At 46.8% G+C, this 17,335-nt stretch overlaps 1 protein-coding gene and 2 non-coding genes across 9 annotated transcripts in view; 2 read left to right on the top strand and 1 right to left on the bottom strand.

Annotated features, from left to right (window-relative positions):
- LOC140207191 (ecto-ADP-ribosyltransferase 5-like) overlaps positions 1–2,241 on the top strand; it is a 38,304-nt gene extending 36,063 nt beyond the window's left edge. For all 7 annotated transcript variants that reach the window (XM_072275547.1, XM_072275549.1, XM_072275545.1 and 4 more), the window contains one exon: positions 1,234–2,241. In XM_072275547.1, the coding sequence (XP_072131648.1) occupies positions 1,234–2,057 (824 nt within the window). In that variant the 3' untranslated portion in view covers positions 2,058–2,241. The remainder of the gene's footprint in view (positions 1–1,233) is intronic.
- A 12,022-nt stretch (positions 2,242–14,263) lies between these two features.
- Positions 14,264–14,336, top strand: trnat-ugu (transfer RNA threonine (anticodon UGU)). The gene has a single exon. It is a non-coding gene; the product is annotated as a tRNA-Thr (tRNA).
- Positions 14,337–16,742: 2,406 nt separating this feature from the next.
- On the bottom strand, positions 16,743–16,815 carry trnat-ugu (transfer RNA threonine (anticodon UGU)). The gene has a single exon. It is a non-coding gene; the product is annotated as a tRNA-Thr (tRNA).
- Positions 16,816–17,335: the final 520 nt, after the last annotated feature.

Here is a 17,335-nt window from a genome sequence, read left to right as displayed (position 1 = left end):
ACACCCTTCTCTGGAAATTCTGCCAGATTCAGGACCTGTACACCAACCTACCCCAGTTTCCTAACAATCCCTGGCGCCCATTCCAATTAATCTCATCCCTCTTCATTGCGCACTAACCATAAGACATCGGAACAGAATTAGGCCATTCAGTCTAACGAGCTTGCTCCGGCAATCCATTATGGCTGATTTCGTGTCCGTCTCAAACCCATTCTCCCTCCATATATTTAACCTGCACAAGTGTCTGTGGCAATGACTTGCACGCCACTCTTTTGCTAAAGGAGAAGATGTAGAGCCCGATTAAGTACGTCATTAAAATCGACATAGCCTGTCAAATGAACTGCGGTCAGAGTAACCGTTCCCCACCGAGGTAATGCGAGCATGTATAAACTCTACACGGAACCAACCATCGCAACTGTTTAGCCACCCAACCGCACTCATCTCACTGGAGCAGGGAGGGAGCGCTGCTGTCCCTCGCAACGCATCGCCGGAAGAGGAAACGCGGAGGTGCGATGCTCCGGGACACTGACTGGACAATCCAGCCAGCGGCCGGAGTCCAGCGGTTTGACGTTCACTCTAAGTCTTCGGAAGGTAATGTGCCAGGGGACCTTTGACTGCTACCAATGGGGACCCCTCCTCCCCATATCTCCAACTACACAGCGGAAGAACTTCAGAAATATAACCCTCCAGCGGTCCGCAACAATACATTGACACTGATTCTTTATGCAGCCTTCTTCACATTTCCGACAAATCCATCAGGATTCTATCACTGGTCCCCCCACGAGGCCAGATACATACCTGCCAATTAACTCACCGACACTGCTCTGTTATTGAGGAGGAGTGCCCGACGGTGGAATACAAGGCACCGGGAGCTATGCCAAGGTGAATATTACGCAGAGGCAGTGGCTGAGGTTGGATTCCAGCCCGGTTTCCGGCTCTCTGAAGCATTTCTTTTCTCACTTCCACAGTTTTATGAATGTACAAGGAGACTTAATCATATTCTGACGTATTAAGACACTTAGTAACTTCTCTACTGTACTATCTCCGACTCCCCCCCCCCCATAAACTGCATCGTTCAAAAGACTTTACCTCCGTCTCCACAATAATAAGAATAATTTATAAAGGACCACACCCTTTTCCCGGGGCTCCGTACATTACTACATGTATCACTGTACCACCCTTTATCTTACAATCCAACTAAACACTGATTCCATTATTGCTTGTCCCCACTCCTAGGCAGCGAGGCCCGCGCTGTGGGCGCCAACACGGATCGAATTAAGGACGTCATTCAACTGGGAATGGTGGAAAACAGCGCCTCCTACTTTTTCACACACAACGAAACCTCCGACCAGTTGGCCATTGACTACCTCAAGGAGGAGAGAAAAAGGAATCCAACACTTAACGAAGTGTGGGACTGCGCAGTCAAAGGAATGGGCGATAAACCCCCGCCCGACGGGCTCCGGAGGGAACACCTGTTAGTCGTGTACGCCTATACTGATAGCAAGTGCAATCAATTCTACAGGGAGTTCAACAATGCGGTGCGGATGTATGGAACTAGCGATTCAGTCTACGCAGGTAATTTCCCATTCAAGAGTGTCCATTATCTCCTTTCTGTTGCCCTCGATAGACTGAGGGAGATCGCGGGCAGTGCACCAGGCAGGATTTATAGGGGAATGGCGAAACAGATACTACGTCCGAAGAACAACAAAATGAGATTCGGCTACTTCGCGTCTTCGTCTCTCAACAAAAGTATCGCTATGAAATACGCCGGGAAGACCCTCTTCGAGATTAAATCTCAGTTCGGTGTCGCAATCTACAAGCACTCGCGTATACCCGAAGAAATGGAGGTGCTGATCCCGCCCTTTGAAGTGTTTAATGTCACCAGCGTCTCCACCAGCAACGGAATAGTCACTGTTTCCCTCGAGGGGGTGGGGAGTGAAGGGATCCCGGTGAAAGTTGAGCGGGGGAAGGGCGGCGAGATGCGAGTAGTTCGTAGTTCAGGGGTCACCTTTTCCAGCAGGTTGTGCATCCTGGCGCTGCTGGTTTATATTTTCGCCTAAATGTTGGTTGCCTACTTACTGTGTACATATGCTGAACCTCAGGGGTTTTCAATGTATCAGAGGTGGTATAAATGCTTCCCTACATGTAAGAGAACTGCCGAGCGATATATGAAAGGACTTGGGAGTAAAGAAAGTCAGCGGAGAGGACATTAACAACTGAATTAAAGGAACATTTTAAAATAAATAGTCAAATGGTCTCATTGCGCTTTGTACAAGATTTTACGCCGTTGCGGAATTGTCAGTTGTACAGATTCAGCGCTTGGAAACAATGCATCAATGACGGTCTTCAACGCTAATCCATTAAGGCACATTAAGAGCGTCAGTTTATGCACCCTGTCTATTTCCGTATGGGTCTAAATGCCTCTGAAGTGCAACAAAATAATAAAAGATAAAATCGTAAAGGTCTAGTGACAATCGCACTATCAGAATATAATCGATTTTAATTGACTACTCTCAAAATTGACGCCAAAATTGACAACTCTGTTGATAAATCGCCAATGTATGTAAGACATGAACAAATGTCCGACACATCTACTGAAATAACTATTTGAGAATCGTTAGCTACACACCTCACAGCGCCTATCGATCAGTCTGTGGCTGATTCCATCTGTTCTAGATCACAATCCACCACTCCAGATGTTTTACCAGTCTGTTGCACACCATCTCGCAACGGGTCACTCCAGCCATGCTACCTCTCGCTGTGTCTCGCCATCGTTACCACATGTCTGTGTGTAACTCCATGGTTCATGACCCTCAGTCTCTCCCTCCACATCTGCATTACCTCACGGCGAGTCACTTCATCCGAAACAACCCACAACGTCACTCGACCTGCGGTAGCCGCCTAAGTTGTACTTACTCGACGCTTCGCCACATTTAATTAATCTGCTTTGCCCAATGTAAATCAAGCCATTAGTCCTTTTCCACTCTAGCAGATGACCCCTCTTTATTTCTCTCCATCAGCTATTCCCCTCAGTGTACGACTCCACGGCGAGGAACCCACAGGGTATCAGTCCAGCAGAATGATTCACGTATCCTGTACTTCCCCAGTGTCACTCCAGCAGTAATATCCCACTGTGTGACACCCCGTCGATGATGGCCCAAAATCCCTCTCTTCTCTAATGCTACCCGCCAGTGTTTTAGCCCTGTGTATGTCACCCCACCTATTATATCACCCAATGGATAACGCCGTCAGCGCTACGCCGCGTTGTAATAAATCATTACTGGTGCCAGTGTCCGTCTCTCTTCAGTACTATCACACCATCAAAGCATCACACGAGCAAGACTCCATGTGTCCCTCTTCAGCAACGCCACTGTCTATCCACGGAACATCTCTCAATAGGTTCAGCGGCACAGTGTGTACTTTCATCAGCATTTACCGACAGTCTTTTACTCCGGCGTCACTCCACTCTAGTGTGTCCGCCAGCGCTTCTGCATCCGTGTACCCTTCCATCAGCGGTACACAGAGGTATCACTCCGTCAGCACACACCTTAGTCTGTTATTGCCTCACTTCCGGCCGACACTGTGTCACGGCATCCGTACTGCCCTTCTGTGCGTCATTCTCTGAGAACATTTACAAAATTTGCTATCTGCTTATACTGACCCTCAGTTAGTACATGAGTCATAACTTCCAATCGACTGATTAGTGGTAACTCACTGCCCACCAGTCCTTACGTACTCAGTCAGCGCTGCCTGGCAGTGTGTCAGGCATCCAGTACTACTTGGCTATATTCTACTCCCTCAGTTCTACAGCTCTCTGCTGGGCGCCATCACCATCTCTTCGCTGGGTATCACTCCAATTTTGTCATGCCTTCGGCACTGCCTGAAGATATTCCACTTCCTCAGTTTTGCTGCTCAGTGTATCGCACCTCCTCGCTGCGTATGGCCCCAACTGTGTCTCTTCATCAATACTACCCATTAGTGTTTCACCCATTAGGGAGGACCAAAGATACATCAGTCCATCAGTTCCGTTCTGTGTTGCTGGATGAGTACAGAACGTCAGTATGCAACTTCATTGTTTCGACCCTGCGCGGTGTCCCTACACCTGACGGTGACTTTCCATCCGAACTATCCGCATGAGTACCATTCTCAAATAATCTGGAGTATCCCAGTCTCTGCACTGCTACACTACCACGTGTCACCCAAAGTTATTTAATCAGACTGTATCACTCCATAGCTACTTCCTCTCTGTATTTTAATGCATCAGTTCAACAACAAAGTGTATTATTTAATCACTCGAGAATAATGTCCCGTATTGTGTCACTATATCACTAAAACGCTCGATGTACCCTCTACGCACAAGACTACTGTGCGACACCAGTGGCTTTTATTGGAGAAGGAAGCCATTGAAATAAAACTCGAGGGAAACAAATTTAACAAAGACGAAGGCCCGCTCCAGGTAGGAACCGGAACTGGAATGTAAACAATGTGGGGCAGGGGAAACCTGGTTGGCCGAGGTCTAGCCACTCAGGGGTCATGTATGACGGAGAAGTAAATACCACCTGGCGAGACATGCTCAGGCACCATCCCTGATTAAGATGGTAAAGTTTGCTGGCGTAACGTCGGCCAAAATCGATACCTGTACCCAGCTGGAAGCTAGAGTCGAGTTTATTCCTCATTTACGCCGAGAAGTGGCACATCCTTTTTCGAGTCCTTATTATAACCTCTCAGTGTGTCAGACTAGCAGTACTCATCCTCCGTATATCACAACGCCTCACTGTCACACCCTGCCGGCGATTTGCCTTACTAAATGTTTGTTTTCGCTCCATCAATCATTATTCACATGATGTCCCATCGTTAGTCCCTACCCTCATTGTATTACTCCCATAAAGTTACCCTAAGTGTAAAATTCCGTCAGCAAATCCCCGCAGTGTGTAGCGCTGTCTATACCACCCTTCATGTTGCCAGGTTGATCTGTATTCCCTCTCTGCTACCTTTCACTGTGTCACTCCGTAATTATTATCGCCCAGCTTGCCACTGCATCACTACTTCCCTTCAAACTCTCACTACAATTGTGTCACACCATCTGTATGAGACACTGGTTTCCTCGCGGCTGCATGTGTCTCGGGAATGCACATTCTGGTCCGGCCAGATTCATGAGATTAAGACGTTCCTTCCGCCCCAAATCTGGGTTTGTGTGGATGCCGTGCAATTTGTAAGCCTGCCAAAATATGGTGCTCCGAAATAACAGACAGCACACATAGCTTACGATTAAGTGAATTATAGTTACACGCGATGACTTAACTAAAGGGTTAGTAAAGAAAGGGAAAAATACGAAAAAAAAGGCCCATCATAATTAAACATTCAAAAATGCGCAACTTGGAGCTCAGCTCTTCCAAAAGTCATGCATATTCACCTGTCCTCTGTCGACCTCGGCACCCTGCTCCATCGAATCGCGATCACCCGCCAGGTCAGATACTCTCCAGCGACGTCTCTCTTCATCTCCCGCCAAACAAAGACCCCAACTCACACTGGTGTCAAGCACACAAAAACCCCACTCCACCGATTGGCTCACATTCCAAAGCACCCGCTATCTCTAACCATATCCCAAATACTGCTTCCACGGAAAGACCATCAAGTTAGCAATGGGACCTTTACCAGGGCGTTTAATGTACGAACCCACATCATCACGCCTATGCAGCGCCACCGTCGCTGCGTCACGCGATCTGTTCATCGCCACTCAGAGTCGCTCTACCAGTACGGCACCTCACAGCATCAAGCGATTTGTTCAAACCCGCTGTGAGTCAAACAATTAACCCTTCTCTTTCCTCTGACTCTATTCCCCCATCAGTACTATCGCTCAGTGTATCGGTCAATACTGCACCAGGACATCAGACCATCAGGATTATCGAGAATTGTTTCACACCTTTAGTACCGCCCTACAGTTTCTCGTTCAGTCAGCACTGCCGTTCATCACATACTTGCATCAGTGTAAACTCCAGTAGAACTGCTCAACAGTTTTCACTCCATTGGCGCGCTGCTCAGCCTGTAATTTCTTCTACACAGCAATGCCGTTCCATATGTCACTCCATCAGAACACATGAAGAGATGTTTCATCTACCTGTATTAAGCCTCTGGGCACATCCGTCATTATTTCTGCTCATCATATTTACCCATGTGTTCTGAACCTGGGTGCGACCCTGAAGTGTGCCTCTCCAGTATATCATCCCATCAGTCCCAACTAACTCTGCGTCACAACGTCAGCGCGTATCGCTCCTTCAGTGCGACGTCACAGAGAGTCTCTCCACGAGTGGTAATCCTGGCGTATAACTCCACCAATAGAGTCCCACAATCAAACCGCTATATCACTGGTTCAGTACAACTTCATGTTGTGTCACTGCATCACTACCCCTCTGTGTCACTGCGCTTCTGTATATCACCGCATTAATCGTTCACCCCAGTTTGTGGTTCGGTTCTCACTGAATCTCCGGGTGTAATTTAGTCAGGAAGAAAGCAGGGTATAACCCTCTCGCAGTTCTTTACCCGAAGAGTATAATTCCATCGGTGCTACCCGAAGTGCGTCGCTCCATTCTACCATCGTTCACCGTCTTTCTACTTTGCCACTGCTCCACAATGCGTCCTCTCTTTATAAAAAAAACACACAACGTGGTTCTCCGTCATTACGACCCCTCAACGTATCACGCCCTCAGTATTACCATCCCTCCATCATCACTTCCCCGCATTGCAGCACGCAATCAGGACCATTTCTCACTCTGTCATTCCGTCAGTACTGCTATTCGGTCGGTCACTCCATCCATATCATTCTTCACTCTCTCCATCGCTACCGCATCGTTATATGAGTGATTACCCTCACCGCCCCTCCCGGTCATTAATACCCCTCAGTGTCTCATTCCGTCAGCGTTCCTCCGGGACTAAATCTTAGGGATCCCGACTCCGGATTTCTTCCTCGGGGTTTAATCCCGAAGCCTCGAGGTTTGAGGCGCCAGTGTCCCGCATTTGCTCCCTCTCTTAACAGTTTCGTCGCGTCTGGAAGCTGGGCCACACGTGGAGGCCGTGAGTTGGACTTGGTTGTCAGAGGCTGTTAGAACTGCACGCTATTTGGAGCGCTTAATAGGTAGAAACACAGAAAAAAAGAGAAAACCTTCAGCATAATACAGGCCCTTTGGCCCACAATGCTGTGCGGAACATGAACTTACTTCAGAAATTACCTAGAGTTATCCATAGCCCTCTAGTTTCCTAAACTTCATGTACATATCCAGGAGTGTCTTAAAATGCCCTATCGTATCCACCTCCATCGCCGTCGCCGGCACGCCATTCCTCGCAAACATAACCCTCTGCGAAAAAGAAATTACAACTGACATCTCCTCTGAACCTACTTACAAGCACCCTAACACTGTGCCCTCTCCTGTGAGCCATTTCACCCCTGGGAAAAAGCCTCTGACTATCCGCATGATCAATTCCTCTCATCATCTAATACAACTCTATCAGGTCAGCTCTCATCCGCCGTCGCTCCAAAGAGAAAAGGCCAAGTTCATTCGATTTACTCTCATAGAGCAGGCTCCCCAATCCAGGCAATATCCTTGTAAATCTCCATTGCGTACTTTCGGTAGTTTCCCCATTCTTCCTGTAGTGGGGTGACCAGAACGGAACACAGTGTCCAAGTGGGTTCTGAACAGGGCCCTATAAAGGTGAAACATTACATTTCGGCTCTTAAAATCAATCCCACGGTTGATGAAGAACAATGCACCGTATGCCTTCTTAACCACAGAGTAAACCTGCGCAGCAGCTATTAGCATATTATAGAGCCGGATCCCAAGATCCCGCTGATCCAACACACTGTCAAGAGTCTTACTATTAATACTATATTCTGCCATCATATTTGACCTACCAAGCTGAATCACATTTACACTTATCTGAACTGCACTCGACCTGCCACCTCTTAGCCTAGTTTTGCATCCTATCGATGTCCCGCTGTAACCGCTGACAGACAACCACGCTATCCACAATACCTACATCATCAGCAAATGTACTAACCTATCCCTCTACTTCCTCATCCAGGTCATTTATGAAAAAAACATGAATACAAGGGGACCCAGAACAGATCCCTGAGGCACACCACTGGTCACCGGCATCCATGCAGAATATGACCCGTCTGCAACCACTCTTTGTCTTCTGTGGACTAACCAATTCTAGACCCACAAAGCAAAGTCTTCTTGGATCCCATGTCTCCTTACTTTCACAATAAACCTTGGATGGGCTAACTTCTCAAATGCCTTGCTGACATCCATATAGACTGCATCTACTGCTCCCTTTTCATCAATGTTTTGCAGTGGAGCTTATAGGCTATGACAAGGATATTGGGTGCAAGTTGAATAGGGGGTTAACAATGGCATGTGGCAAAGGAAATGTTGCAGTAGTTATGGGGGATTTCAACATGCAGGTGAACTGGGAAAATCAGGTTGGTACTGGACCCCAGGCTAGGGAGTTTGTAGAGTGCCTACGGGATGCATTTTTGGAGCAGCTTGTACCAGAGCCGACCAGGGATAAGGCTAATCTGGATTTAGTGTTGTGCAATGAACGGAATTTGATAAGTGATCTTGAAGTAAAGGAGCCATTCGGAGGTAGTGACCATAATATGATAAGTTTTTATCTGCAAGTTGAGAGGGATAAGGGCAGATCAGAAGTGTCAGTATTGCAGTTGAACAAAGGAGACTATGAAGCCTTGAGGGAGGATCTGGACAAAGTTGACTGGTCGGATATCCTAGCAGAAAAGACAGTGGAACAGCAATGGCAGGTATGCTTGGGAATAATGCACAAGGTGCAAAATCAGTTCATCCCCCGGAGAAGGAAGGATTCAAAGGGGGGAAAGTGGCCACAGTGGTTGACAAAGGAAGTCAGAGATAGCAGAGCATTAAAAAAGAAGTATAACAGAGCTAAGGTGAGTGGGAAGACGGATGATTGGGAAATTTTTAAGGAGCAACAGAACTTAACTTAAAAGGCAATACGGGGAGAAAAAAATGAGGTATGAACGCAAGCTATCTAGGAATATGAAGGAGGATAACGAAAGTTTTTTTTAGGTATGTGAAGAGAAGGAAGATAGTTCAGAACAATGTTGGGCCCTTGAAGAATGAATTGGGAGAAATTGTTATGGGAAAAAGAGAAATGGCAGACGAATTTAATAAGTACTTTGGATCTGTCTTCACTGGGGAAGACGCAAGCAATCTGCCAGATGTATGGATGGGCCAAGGACATAGGGTAACAGAGGAACTGAAACAGATTGACATTAGGAAGGAAACGGTGATCAGTAGACTGATGGGACTGAAGGCTAACAAATCCCCAGGTACAGATGATCTGCATCCTAGGGTACTAAAGGAGGTGGCTGTGGAGATTGCGGATGCATTGGTGATCTTTTTCCAATGTTCCTTAGATTCAGGATCAGTTCCTGAGGATCGGCGAATGTCTAATGTTATCCCACTTTTTAAGAAAGGAGGGAGGGAGAAAGCAGACAACAATCGCCCTTTTAGCCTAACAGCAGTAGTGGGGAAGATGCTAGAGTCCATTATTAAAGATGAAATAGCGGCATATCTTCATAGCAGTGATAAGATTGGGCCGAGCCACCATGGATTTACCAAGGGCAAATCATGCTTGACTAATCTAATGGAGTTTTTCGAGGATGTAACCAGGAAGATAGACGCGGGAGATCCAGTGGATGTGGTGTACCTTGACTTTCAGAAGGCATTTGATAAGGTACCACATAGGAGATTGGTGGGTAAAATCAGAGCTCATGGCATTGGGGGGAGGATAGAAAACTGGGTGACAGATAGAAAGCAAAGGGTAGCAGTGAATGGGTGTTTCTCGGAATGGCAGGTGGTGACTAGTGGGGTGCCACAGGGCTCGGTATTGGGACCACAGTTGTTTACTGTTTACGTTAATGATTTAGAGGAAGGCATTACGAATAACATCAGCAAGTTTGCTGATGATACTAAGCTGGGTGGCAATGTGACGTGTGATGAGGATGTTAGGAGAATTCAAGGTGACTTGGATAGGCTGGGTGAGTGGGAAGAAACTTGGCAGATGGCGTTTAATGTGAATATGTGTGAGGTTATTCACTTTGGGAGCAAGAACAAGAAGGCAGATTATTATCTGAACGGTGTGGAGTTAGGTAAGGGAGAAATACAAAGAGATCTAGGAGTACTTGTTCATCAGTCTCTGAAGGTGAATGAGCAAGTGCAGCAGTCTGTGAAGAAGGCTAATGGAATGTTGGCCTTTATTACAAAGGGAATTGAGTACAAGAGCAAGGAAATCCTTTTGCATTTGTACAGAGCCCTGGGAGACCACACATGGAGTATTGTGTGCAGTTTTGGTCTCCAGGGTTAAGGAAGGACATCCTGGCTGTGGAGGAGGTGCAGCGTAGGTTCACTAGGTTAATTCCTGGGATGTCCGGACTGTCTTACGCAGAGAGGTTAGACAGACTGGGCTTGTACACACTGGAATTAAGGAGATTGAAGGGGGATCTGATTGAAACATATAAGATTATTAGGGGATTGGTCAAGATAGAGGCAGGAAATATGTTCCAGATGCTGGGAGAGTCCAGTACCAGAGGGCATGGTTTAAGAATAAGGGGTAGGTCATCTAGGACAGAGTTGAGGAGGAACTTCTTCTCCCAGAGAGTTGTGGAGGTGTGGAACGCACTGCCTCAGAAGGCAGCGGAGGCCAATTCTCTGGATGCTTTCAAGAAGGAGCTAGATAGGTATCTTATGGATAGGGGAATCAAGGGTTATGGGGACAAGGCAGCAACCGGGTATTGATAGTAGATGATCAGCCATGATCTCAGAATGGCGGTGTAGGCTCGAAGGGTCGAATGGTCTACTTCTGCACCTATTGTCTACTGACAATCTCAGTAACCTATATTTCCAGCATTAATGCCTCTTATCGTGGCCTTCCGTCATGTGCATAAAATATCATGCAGGTTCTCGAAATCCCGAGGTGCGCGGGCAAAATGCTGGAGAAACTCAACAGATCAGACAACATCTAAGGAGCACAATAAACAGCGACCTTTGAGGTAAAGGTGCTTGGCCCGGATTGGAAATGAAAGGGCAGAAGCCAAAAGGAGAAGGTGGGGCTGTGTAAGATGCACAAGCGTTGTCGTTAATTCTGCTCATGTGTCAGGCAGTGCGAATCATCATCGTGTCTCCCCGGCATTGCTTCTCCTCAATTTGACATTCCGTCAGAACTGTCTCTCGTTATTCACCATCTCATTAATACCAGTCAGTCTCTCAATCCACAAGTGTTCTCCACAGTGTGTCTCTCCATCGGTTCCGAAGGTGGTATAACACTCATTTCATTCTGATCCAAACAATATCATTCAATTCATACTATTTCTCAATGAATTATATGGTTATTACCGCCATTAGTGTGTCTGGCGATTAGCATTGCCCATCTCTGATTGACTCCATCATTTCATCACTACACATAAATTACACACATATCTGTCCACCTATTCTGCACTTCATCTCTATTCTCGCCTATCATGTGTCTCTATCAGTACTCCCGGGCTATTTGTCACTCCGCTAGTTCTACCTTGTTGCCTCTCACTCCACCGATAGACGCCATAATGTATGAATCCATCTCATCTTGTTCTGTTATACCACTTCTCAAACTTCGGCTTATGCCCCACCTCCCCCTCCTACCCCATTTATTATTTATTTATATACACATTCTTTTTCTCTTGCTTCTTTTTCTCCCTCTGTCCCTCTCATTATACCTCTTACCCATAGTCTGGGCTTCCCCCCTCCCACTTTTCTTTCTCCCTGGGCCTCCTGTCCCATGATCCTCTCATATCCCTTTTGCCAATCACCTGTCCAGCTCGTGGCTCCATCCCTCCCCCTCCTGTCTTCTCCTATCATTTCGGATCTCCCCTCACCCTCCCACTTTCAAATCTCTTACTAGCTCTTCTTTCAGTGGGCAAATCAGTTCCAGATCCACAAAGAAAAGTCCCCTTGGATCCCATGCCTCCTTACTTTAGCAATAAACCTTGGTTTGCCACAGAAGTCAAAAAGTGTTTGCAGACAGGTCGTATTCTGCATTAAAGTCGGTGACAAGTGATGTGCCTCGGGGATCTGTTCTGGGTCCCCTTCTCTTCGTGAATTTTACAAATGACCTGGATGACGAAATGGAGGGATGGGTTAGTGCATTTGCTGATGATGTGGGTGTTTTGGATAGTGTGGTTTGCTGTCAGAGGGTACAGCGGGACATCGATAGGATGCAAAACTACGCTAGGAGGTGGCAGATGGAGTTCAATCCAGAGAAGTGTAAATATGGTTCAGTTTGGTAGGTCAAATATCTTGACGGAATATAGCATTAATAATAAGACTCTTGGCAGTGTGAAGGATCAGAGGGATCTTGGGGTCCGACTCCAAAGGATACTCAAACCGGCTGTGCAGATTGATTCTGTGGTTAAAAAGGCATAAGGTGCATTGGCCTTCATCAACTCTGGGATTGATTTTAAGAGCCGAGAGGTAATTTTTCAGCTTCATAGGCCCCTGTTATGACTCCACTTGGAGTACTGTGCTCCGTTCTGTTCAACTCACCACAGGAAGGATGAGGAAACTACACAAAGAATGCAGAGGAGATTTACGAGGATTTTGCCTGGATTGGGGGTTGGTGACAATTGGTTGAGTGAACTTGGCCCTTTCTCTTTGGAGCGACGAGGATAAGAGGTGATCTGATAGCGGTGCAGAAGATGATGAGTGGCATTGATCATGCGAATAGACAGAGGCTTTCCCAGGGCTGAAATCGCTCACAGGAGAGGGCACAGTTTTAAGGAGCTTGTAAGTAGGTTTACAGGAGATGAGAGATGTAATGTTTTTACGCAGCGGGTTGTAGGTGCATGGAACGGGCTGCCGGCGACGGTGATGGACGTGGATACGACAGGGTATTTTTAGAGACTCCTGGATAGGTACATGGAGCTTAGGCAAATAGAGGGCTATGTTCAACTCTGTGTCATTTCAAAAATAAGCATATATTGCCCACAGTATTGTTGGCCGAAGGGCCAGTATTATGCTGAAGGTTTTCTATATCTTTTCCATGTTTCAACCTACTAAGTGCTCCAAAGAACTAACAGCCTCTGACAACCAAGTCCAACTCTAGGCCTTTACATGTAGCTCAGCTTCTGGACCCGACGAAACTGTTTCTACTGACAAGAGAGGGAGCAAATCCAGAATGCTGGCCCCTCAAACCTAATTGCTTCGCACCGTTGGGTCTCGTCAGTGTTGGACAGCAGCCTGCCTGGGAGAAAGAAAACTCTGATTTTAAACTTCCGCACGCCTCCGGTCGTACCCACCCACAGGAAAGGGCTCGGGAGCAAATCCCTAGGAAGGAATCCGGAGCCGGTGTTCCTAAGGCAGTTTGATGTCGTTTACAACTTAACTCCGACAACCGCTGTGACGACACTACTGTATCGGCGCTTGCCCTTCCCTTGGACTATATCAGTGACGTGGAGAGCAGTAACTCGCATGGGAAACAGCCGATTCTTCAAATCTTCCTGCCCTGGAGAAGTCACAGACCATCAGCGGCGCAAGCCTTTAATCCCCTGGGATTGACGGCTGCCTCCTCCTCCTCCTCCTACTACTACTACTACTATTTAACATTTAAGTTTAAAATTGTTGACATGATACGCCGTGGCGTCGTCCTTAGCGCATTTATATTGTGAGATAAAGATAAACAAATTACCTACATTTGTCACAATTACTTCGAAACACACTGAAGAGCAATAACAATGAGAAATACAGTGAGTGGAGGTAGTGACGGCGAGACACAATGAGTTGTCTTGCTAATGGAGTTATACGATTTGGAGTAAGGCTAGTTGTTTCGGACGGAAGGACATGTTTAGGGGGACGAAAGCAGTGATACACAGTGTGGACGCACCAATAGGGTGATACCGTGCTGTACTGATTGAGCGGGGCACTGAAGGATATTGCGACTGGAATGACTCACTGTGAGTGAGTGTTCCAAGCTGAGATACCGAGGATAGCACTCCGTCGTGGCAAGCTGTGACGTAGTACTTCTGGTACATCAGAATATGCATGAGGTATAATGTGACTGGGATATGTTGTGAAACTTGTTTTGCGCATCAATATAGTGCAATAAATAATTAAATAAAACTGCATTAGAACTTTTAAACAACTTGTGCAATGAAAGAAGGCTTGGCGGGTTGATCATCCATTCTGATGGGGAGAGGGGAGAATGAGGCTCCATAGCTCAGGGGTTAGAGCACTGGTCTTGTAAACCAGGGGCCGTGAGTTCGAATCTCACTGGGGCCTTAACATTTTCCGGGCTTAGAATGCCGCTGTTACAGTTCGGCGCGTCTGACATCGCAGTTCAGTTCCAGCGTCGTCTGCAAGGGTGTCTACATATTTTCCCCGTTAGCGTGTGGGTTTGCGCCGTTTTCGTCAAGCATTACAAAGAAGTGCAGCCGTGTAGGTCAACTTTGTATATTGTTAATTAATTAATGTTGTTACAGCCGGGGTTAAACGCATTAGATACTCCGAGTGGCCTCCAGTAGCTTCTGACAAACAAGTCAACCTCCTGGCCTTCACTTGCTGCTAAGAACTGTTGGACAGATAGCCACTGAGTTCGTCCTGACGGACCGCTGCACTGAGGGTTCATAATGGAATAATACAAACACGAAGAAATCTGCAGATGCTGGAATTTCAAAAAACACACGCAAAAGTTGCCGGTGAACGCAACAGACCAGGCAGCATCTATTGGAAGAGGTACGGTCGACGTTTCGGGCCGAGACCCTTCTTCAGGTCTAACTGAAAGAAGAGCTAGTAAGAGATTTGAAAGTGGGAGGGTGAGGGGGAGATCCGAAATGATAGGAGAAGACAGGAGCGGGAGGGATGGAGCCAAGAGCTGGACAGGTGATTGGCAAAAGGGATATGAGAGGATCATGGGACAGGAGACCTAAGGAGAAAGAAAAGTGGGAGGGGGGGAAGCCCAGACTATGGGTAAGAGGTATAATGAGAGGGACAGAGGGAGAAAAAGAAGCAAGAGAAAAAGAATGTGTATATAAATAAATAATAAATGGGGTAAGAGGGAGAGGTGGGGCATAAGCCGAAGTTTGAGAAGTGGTATAACAGAACAAGATGAGATGGATTCATGCATTATGGCGTCTATCGGTGGAGTGAGAGGCAACAAGGTCGAACTAGTGGAGGGACACATAGCCCGGGAGTACTGATAGAGACACATGATAGGCGAGAATAGAGATGAAGTGCAGAATAGGTGGACAGATATGTGTGTAATTTATGTGTAGTGATGAAATGATGGAACTTACAGGCTATGACAATCTTAGGAACCTATACTTCCAGCATGAATGCCTCATATCGTGACTTTCCGTCAAGTGCCTAAAAAATCATGCAGATTCTCGAAATCCCGAGGAGCGCGCGCAAAATGCTGGAGAAAACTCAGCAGATCAGATAACATCTAAGTAGAACAATAACCAGCGACCTTTGAGGCCAAGATGCTTGGTCCGGATTGGAAATGAAAGGGCAGAAGCCAAAAGGAGAAGCTGGGGCTGTGTAAGATGCACAAGCTTTGTCGTTATTTCAGCTCAAAGTGTCAGGCAGTGCGAATCCTCATCGTGTCTCCCCGGCATTGCTTCCCCTCAATATGCCATTCCGTCAGAACTGTCTCTCGTTATTCACCATCTCATTATTACCAGTCAGTCTCTCAATCCACAAGTGTTCTCCACAGTGTGTCTCTCCATCGGTTCCAAAGGTGGTATAGCACTCATTTCATTCTGCACCAAACAATAACATTCAATTCATACTACTTCTCAATGAATTATATGGTTATTACCGCCATTAGTGTGTCCGGCGATTAGCATCACCCATCTCTGATTGACTCCATCATTTCATCACTGCACATATATTACACACATATCTGTCCACCTATTCTGCACTTCATCTCTATTCTCGCCTATCATGTGTCTCTATCAGTACTCCCGGGCTATTTCTCACTCCGCTAGTTCTACCTTGTTGCCTCTCACTCCATCGATAGACACCATAATGTATCACTCCATCAGGTCCTGTTCTGTTATACCACTTCTCAAACTTCGGCTAATGTCCCACCTCCCCGTCGTACCCCATTCGTTATTTCTTTATATACTCACACTCTTTTTCTGTCTCTTTTCTCCCTCTGTCCCTCTCACTATAGCCCTTACCCATCCTCTGGGCTTCCCCCCCCCCCGCACCTCCTTTTCTTTCTCCCTAGGCCTCCTGACCCATGATCCTCTCATATCGCATTTGCCAATCAACTGTCCAGCACTTGGCTCCATCCCTCCCCCTACTGTCTTCTCCTATCATTTCGGCTCTCCCCCTCCCCCTCCCACTTTCAAATCTCTTAACAGCTCTTCTTTCAGTTAGTCCTGAAGAAGAGTCTCAGCCCGAAACTTCCTAGAGATGCTGCCTGGCCTGCTGCGTTCACCGGCAACTGTTGTGTGTGTTGCTTGAATTTCCAGCATCTGCAGAATTCCTGTTGTTTGCGTTTAAATAATATACAAGGTCGACCTACACGGCTGCGCGTCTTTGTAATGCTTGACGGAAACGGCGCAAACCCACACACTAACGGAGAAAATATACAGACACCCTGCAGATGACGCTGGAACTCAACTGCGATCTCGGACGCGCCGAGCTGTAATGGCGACATGATAAGCCCGGAAAATTTTGAGGCTCCAGTGAGATTCGAACTCACGGCCCCTGGTTTACAAGACCAGTGCTCTAACCCCTGAGCTATGGAGCCTCGTCCGCCGTCTTCCCATCAGAATGGATGTATCACCCCGCGAAGCCTTCTTTCATTGCACAACTTGTTTAAAAGTTCTAATGCAATTTTAGTTAATTTATTATTGCACTATACTGATGCGCAAAACAAGTTTCATAACAAATCCCAGTCACATTACACCTCATACATATTCTGATGTATCAGCAGTACTACGCCACAGCTTGGCACTACAGGAATGCTATCCTCGGTATCTCGCTGTAGAACACTAACTCGCAGTGAGTCACTCCAGTTGCAAATATCCTTCAGTCCCCCTCTCAATCAGTACAGCACGGTGCCACCCTGTTGGTGCTTCCACACTGTGTATCACTGCTTTAGTCCCCCTAAACATGTCCTTCCGTTCGTACCAACTTTCCTTACTCCAAATCGTATAACTCCATTAGCAAGACAACTCATTGTATCTCGCCATCACTCCCTCCACTCAGTGTATTTCTCATTGTTATTGATCGTCAGTGTGTTTCGAAGTACTTGTGACAAATGTAGG

This window comes from Mobula birostris, chromosome 13 (assembly GCF_030028105.1).
Source record: "Mobula birostris isolate sMobBir1 chromosome 13, sMobBir1.hap1, whole genome shotgun sequence".
NCBI classification, from domain to species: domain Eukaryota; kingdom Metazoa; phylum Chordata; class Chondrichthyes; order Myliobatiformes; family Myliobatidae; genus Mobula; species Mobula birostris.
Note: the sequence above shows the minus strand (reverse complement) of the source record. Positions and strands in the feature narration are given on the sequence as shown.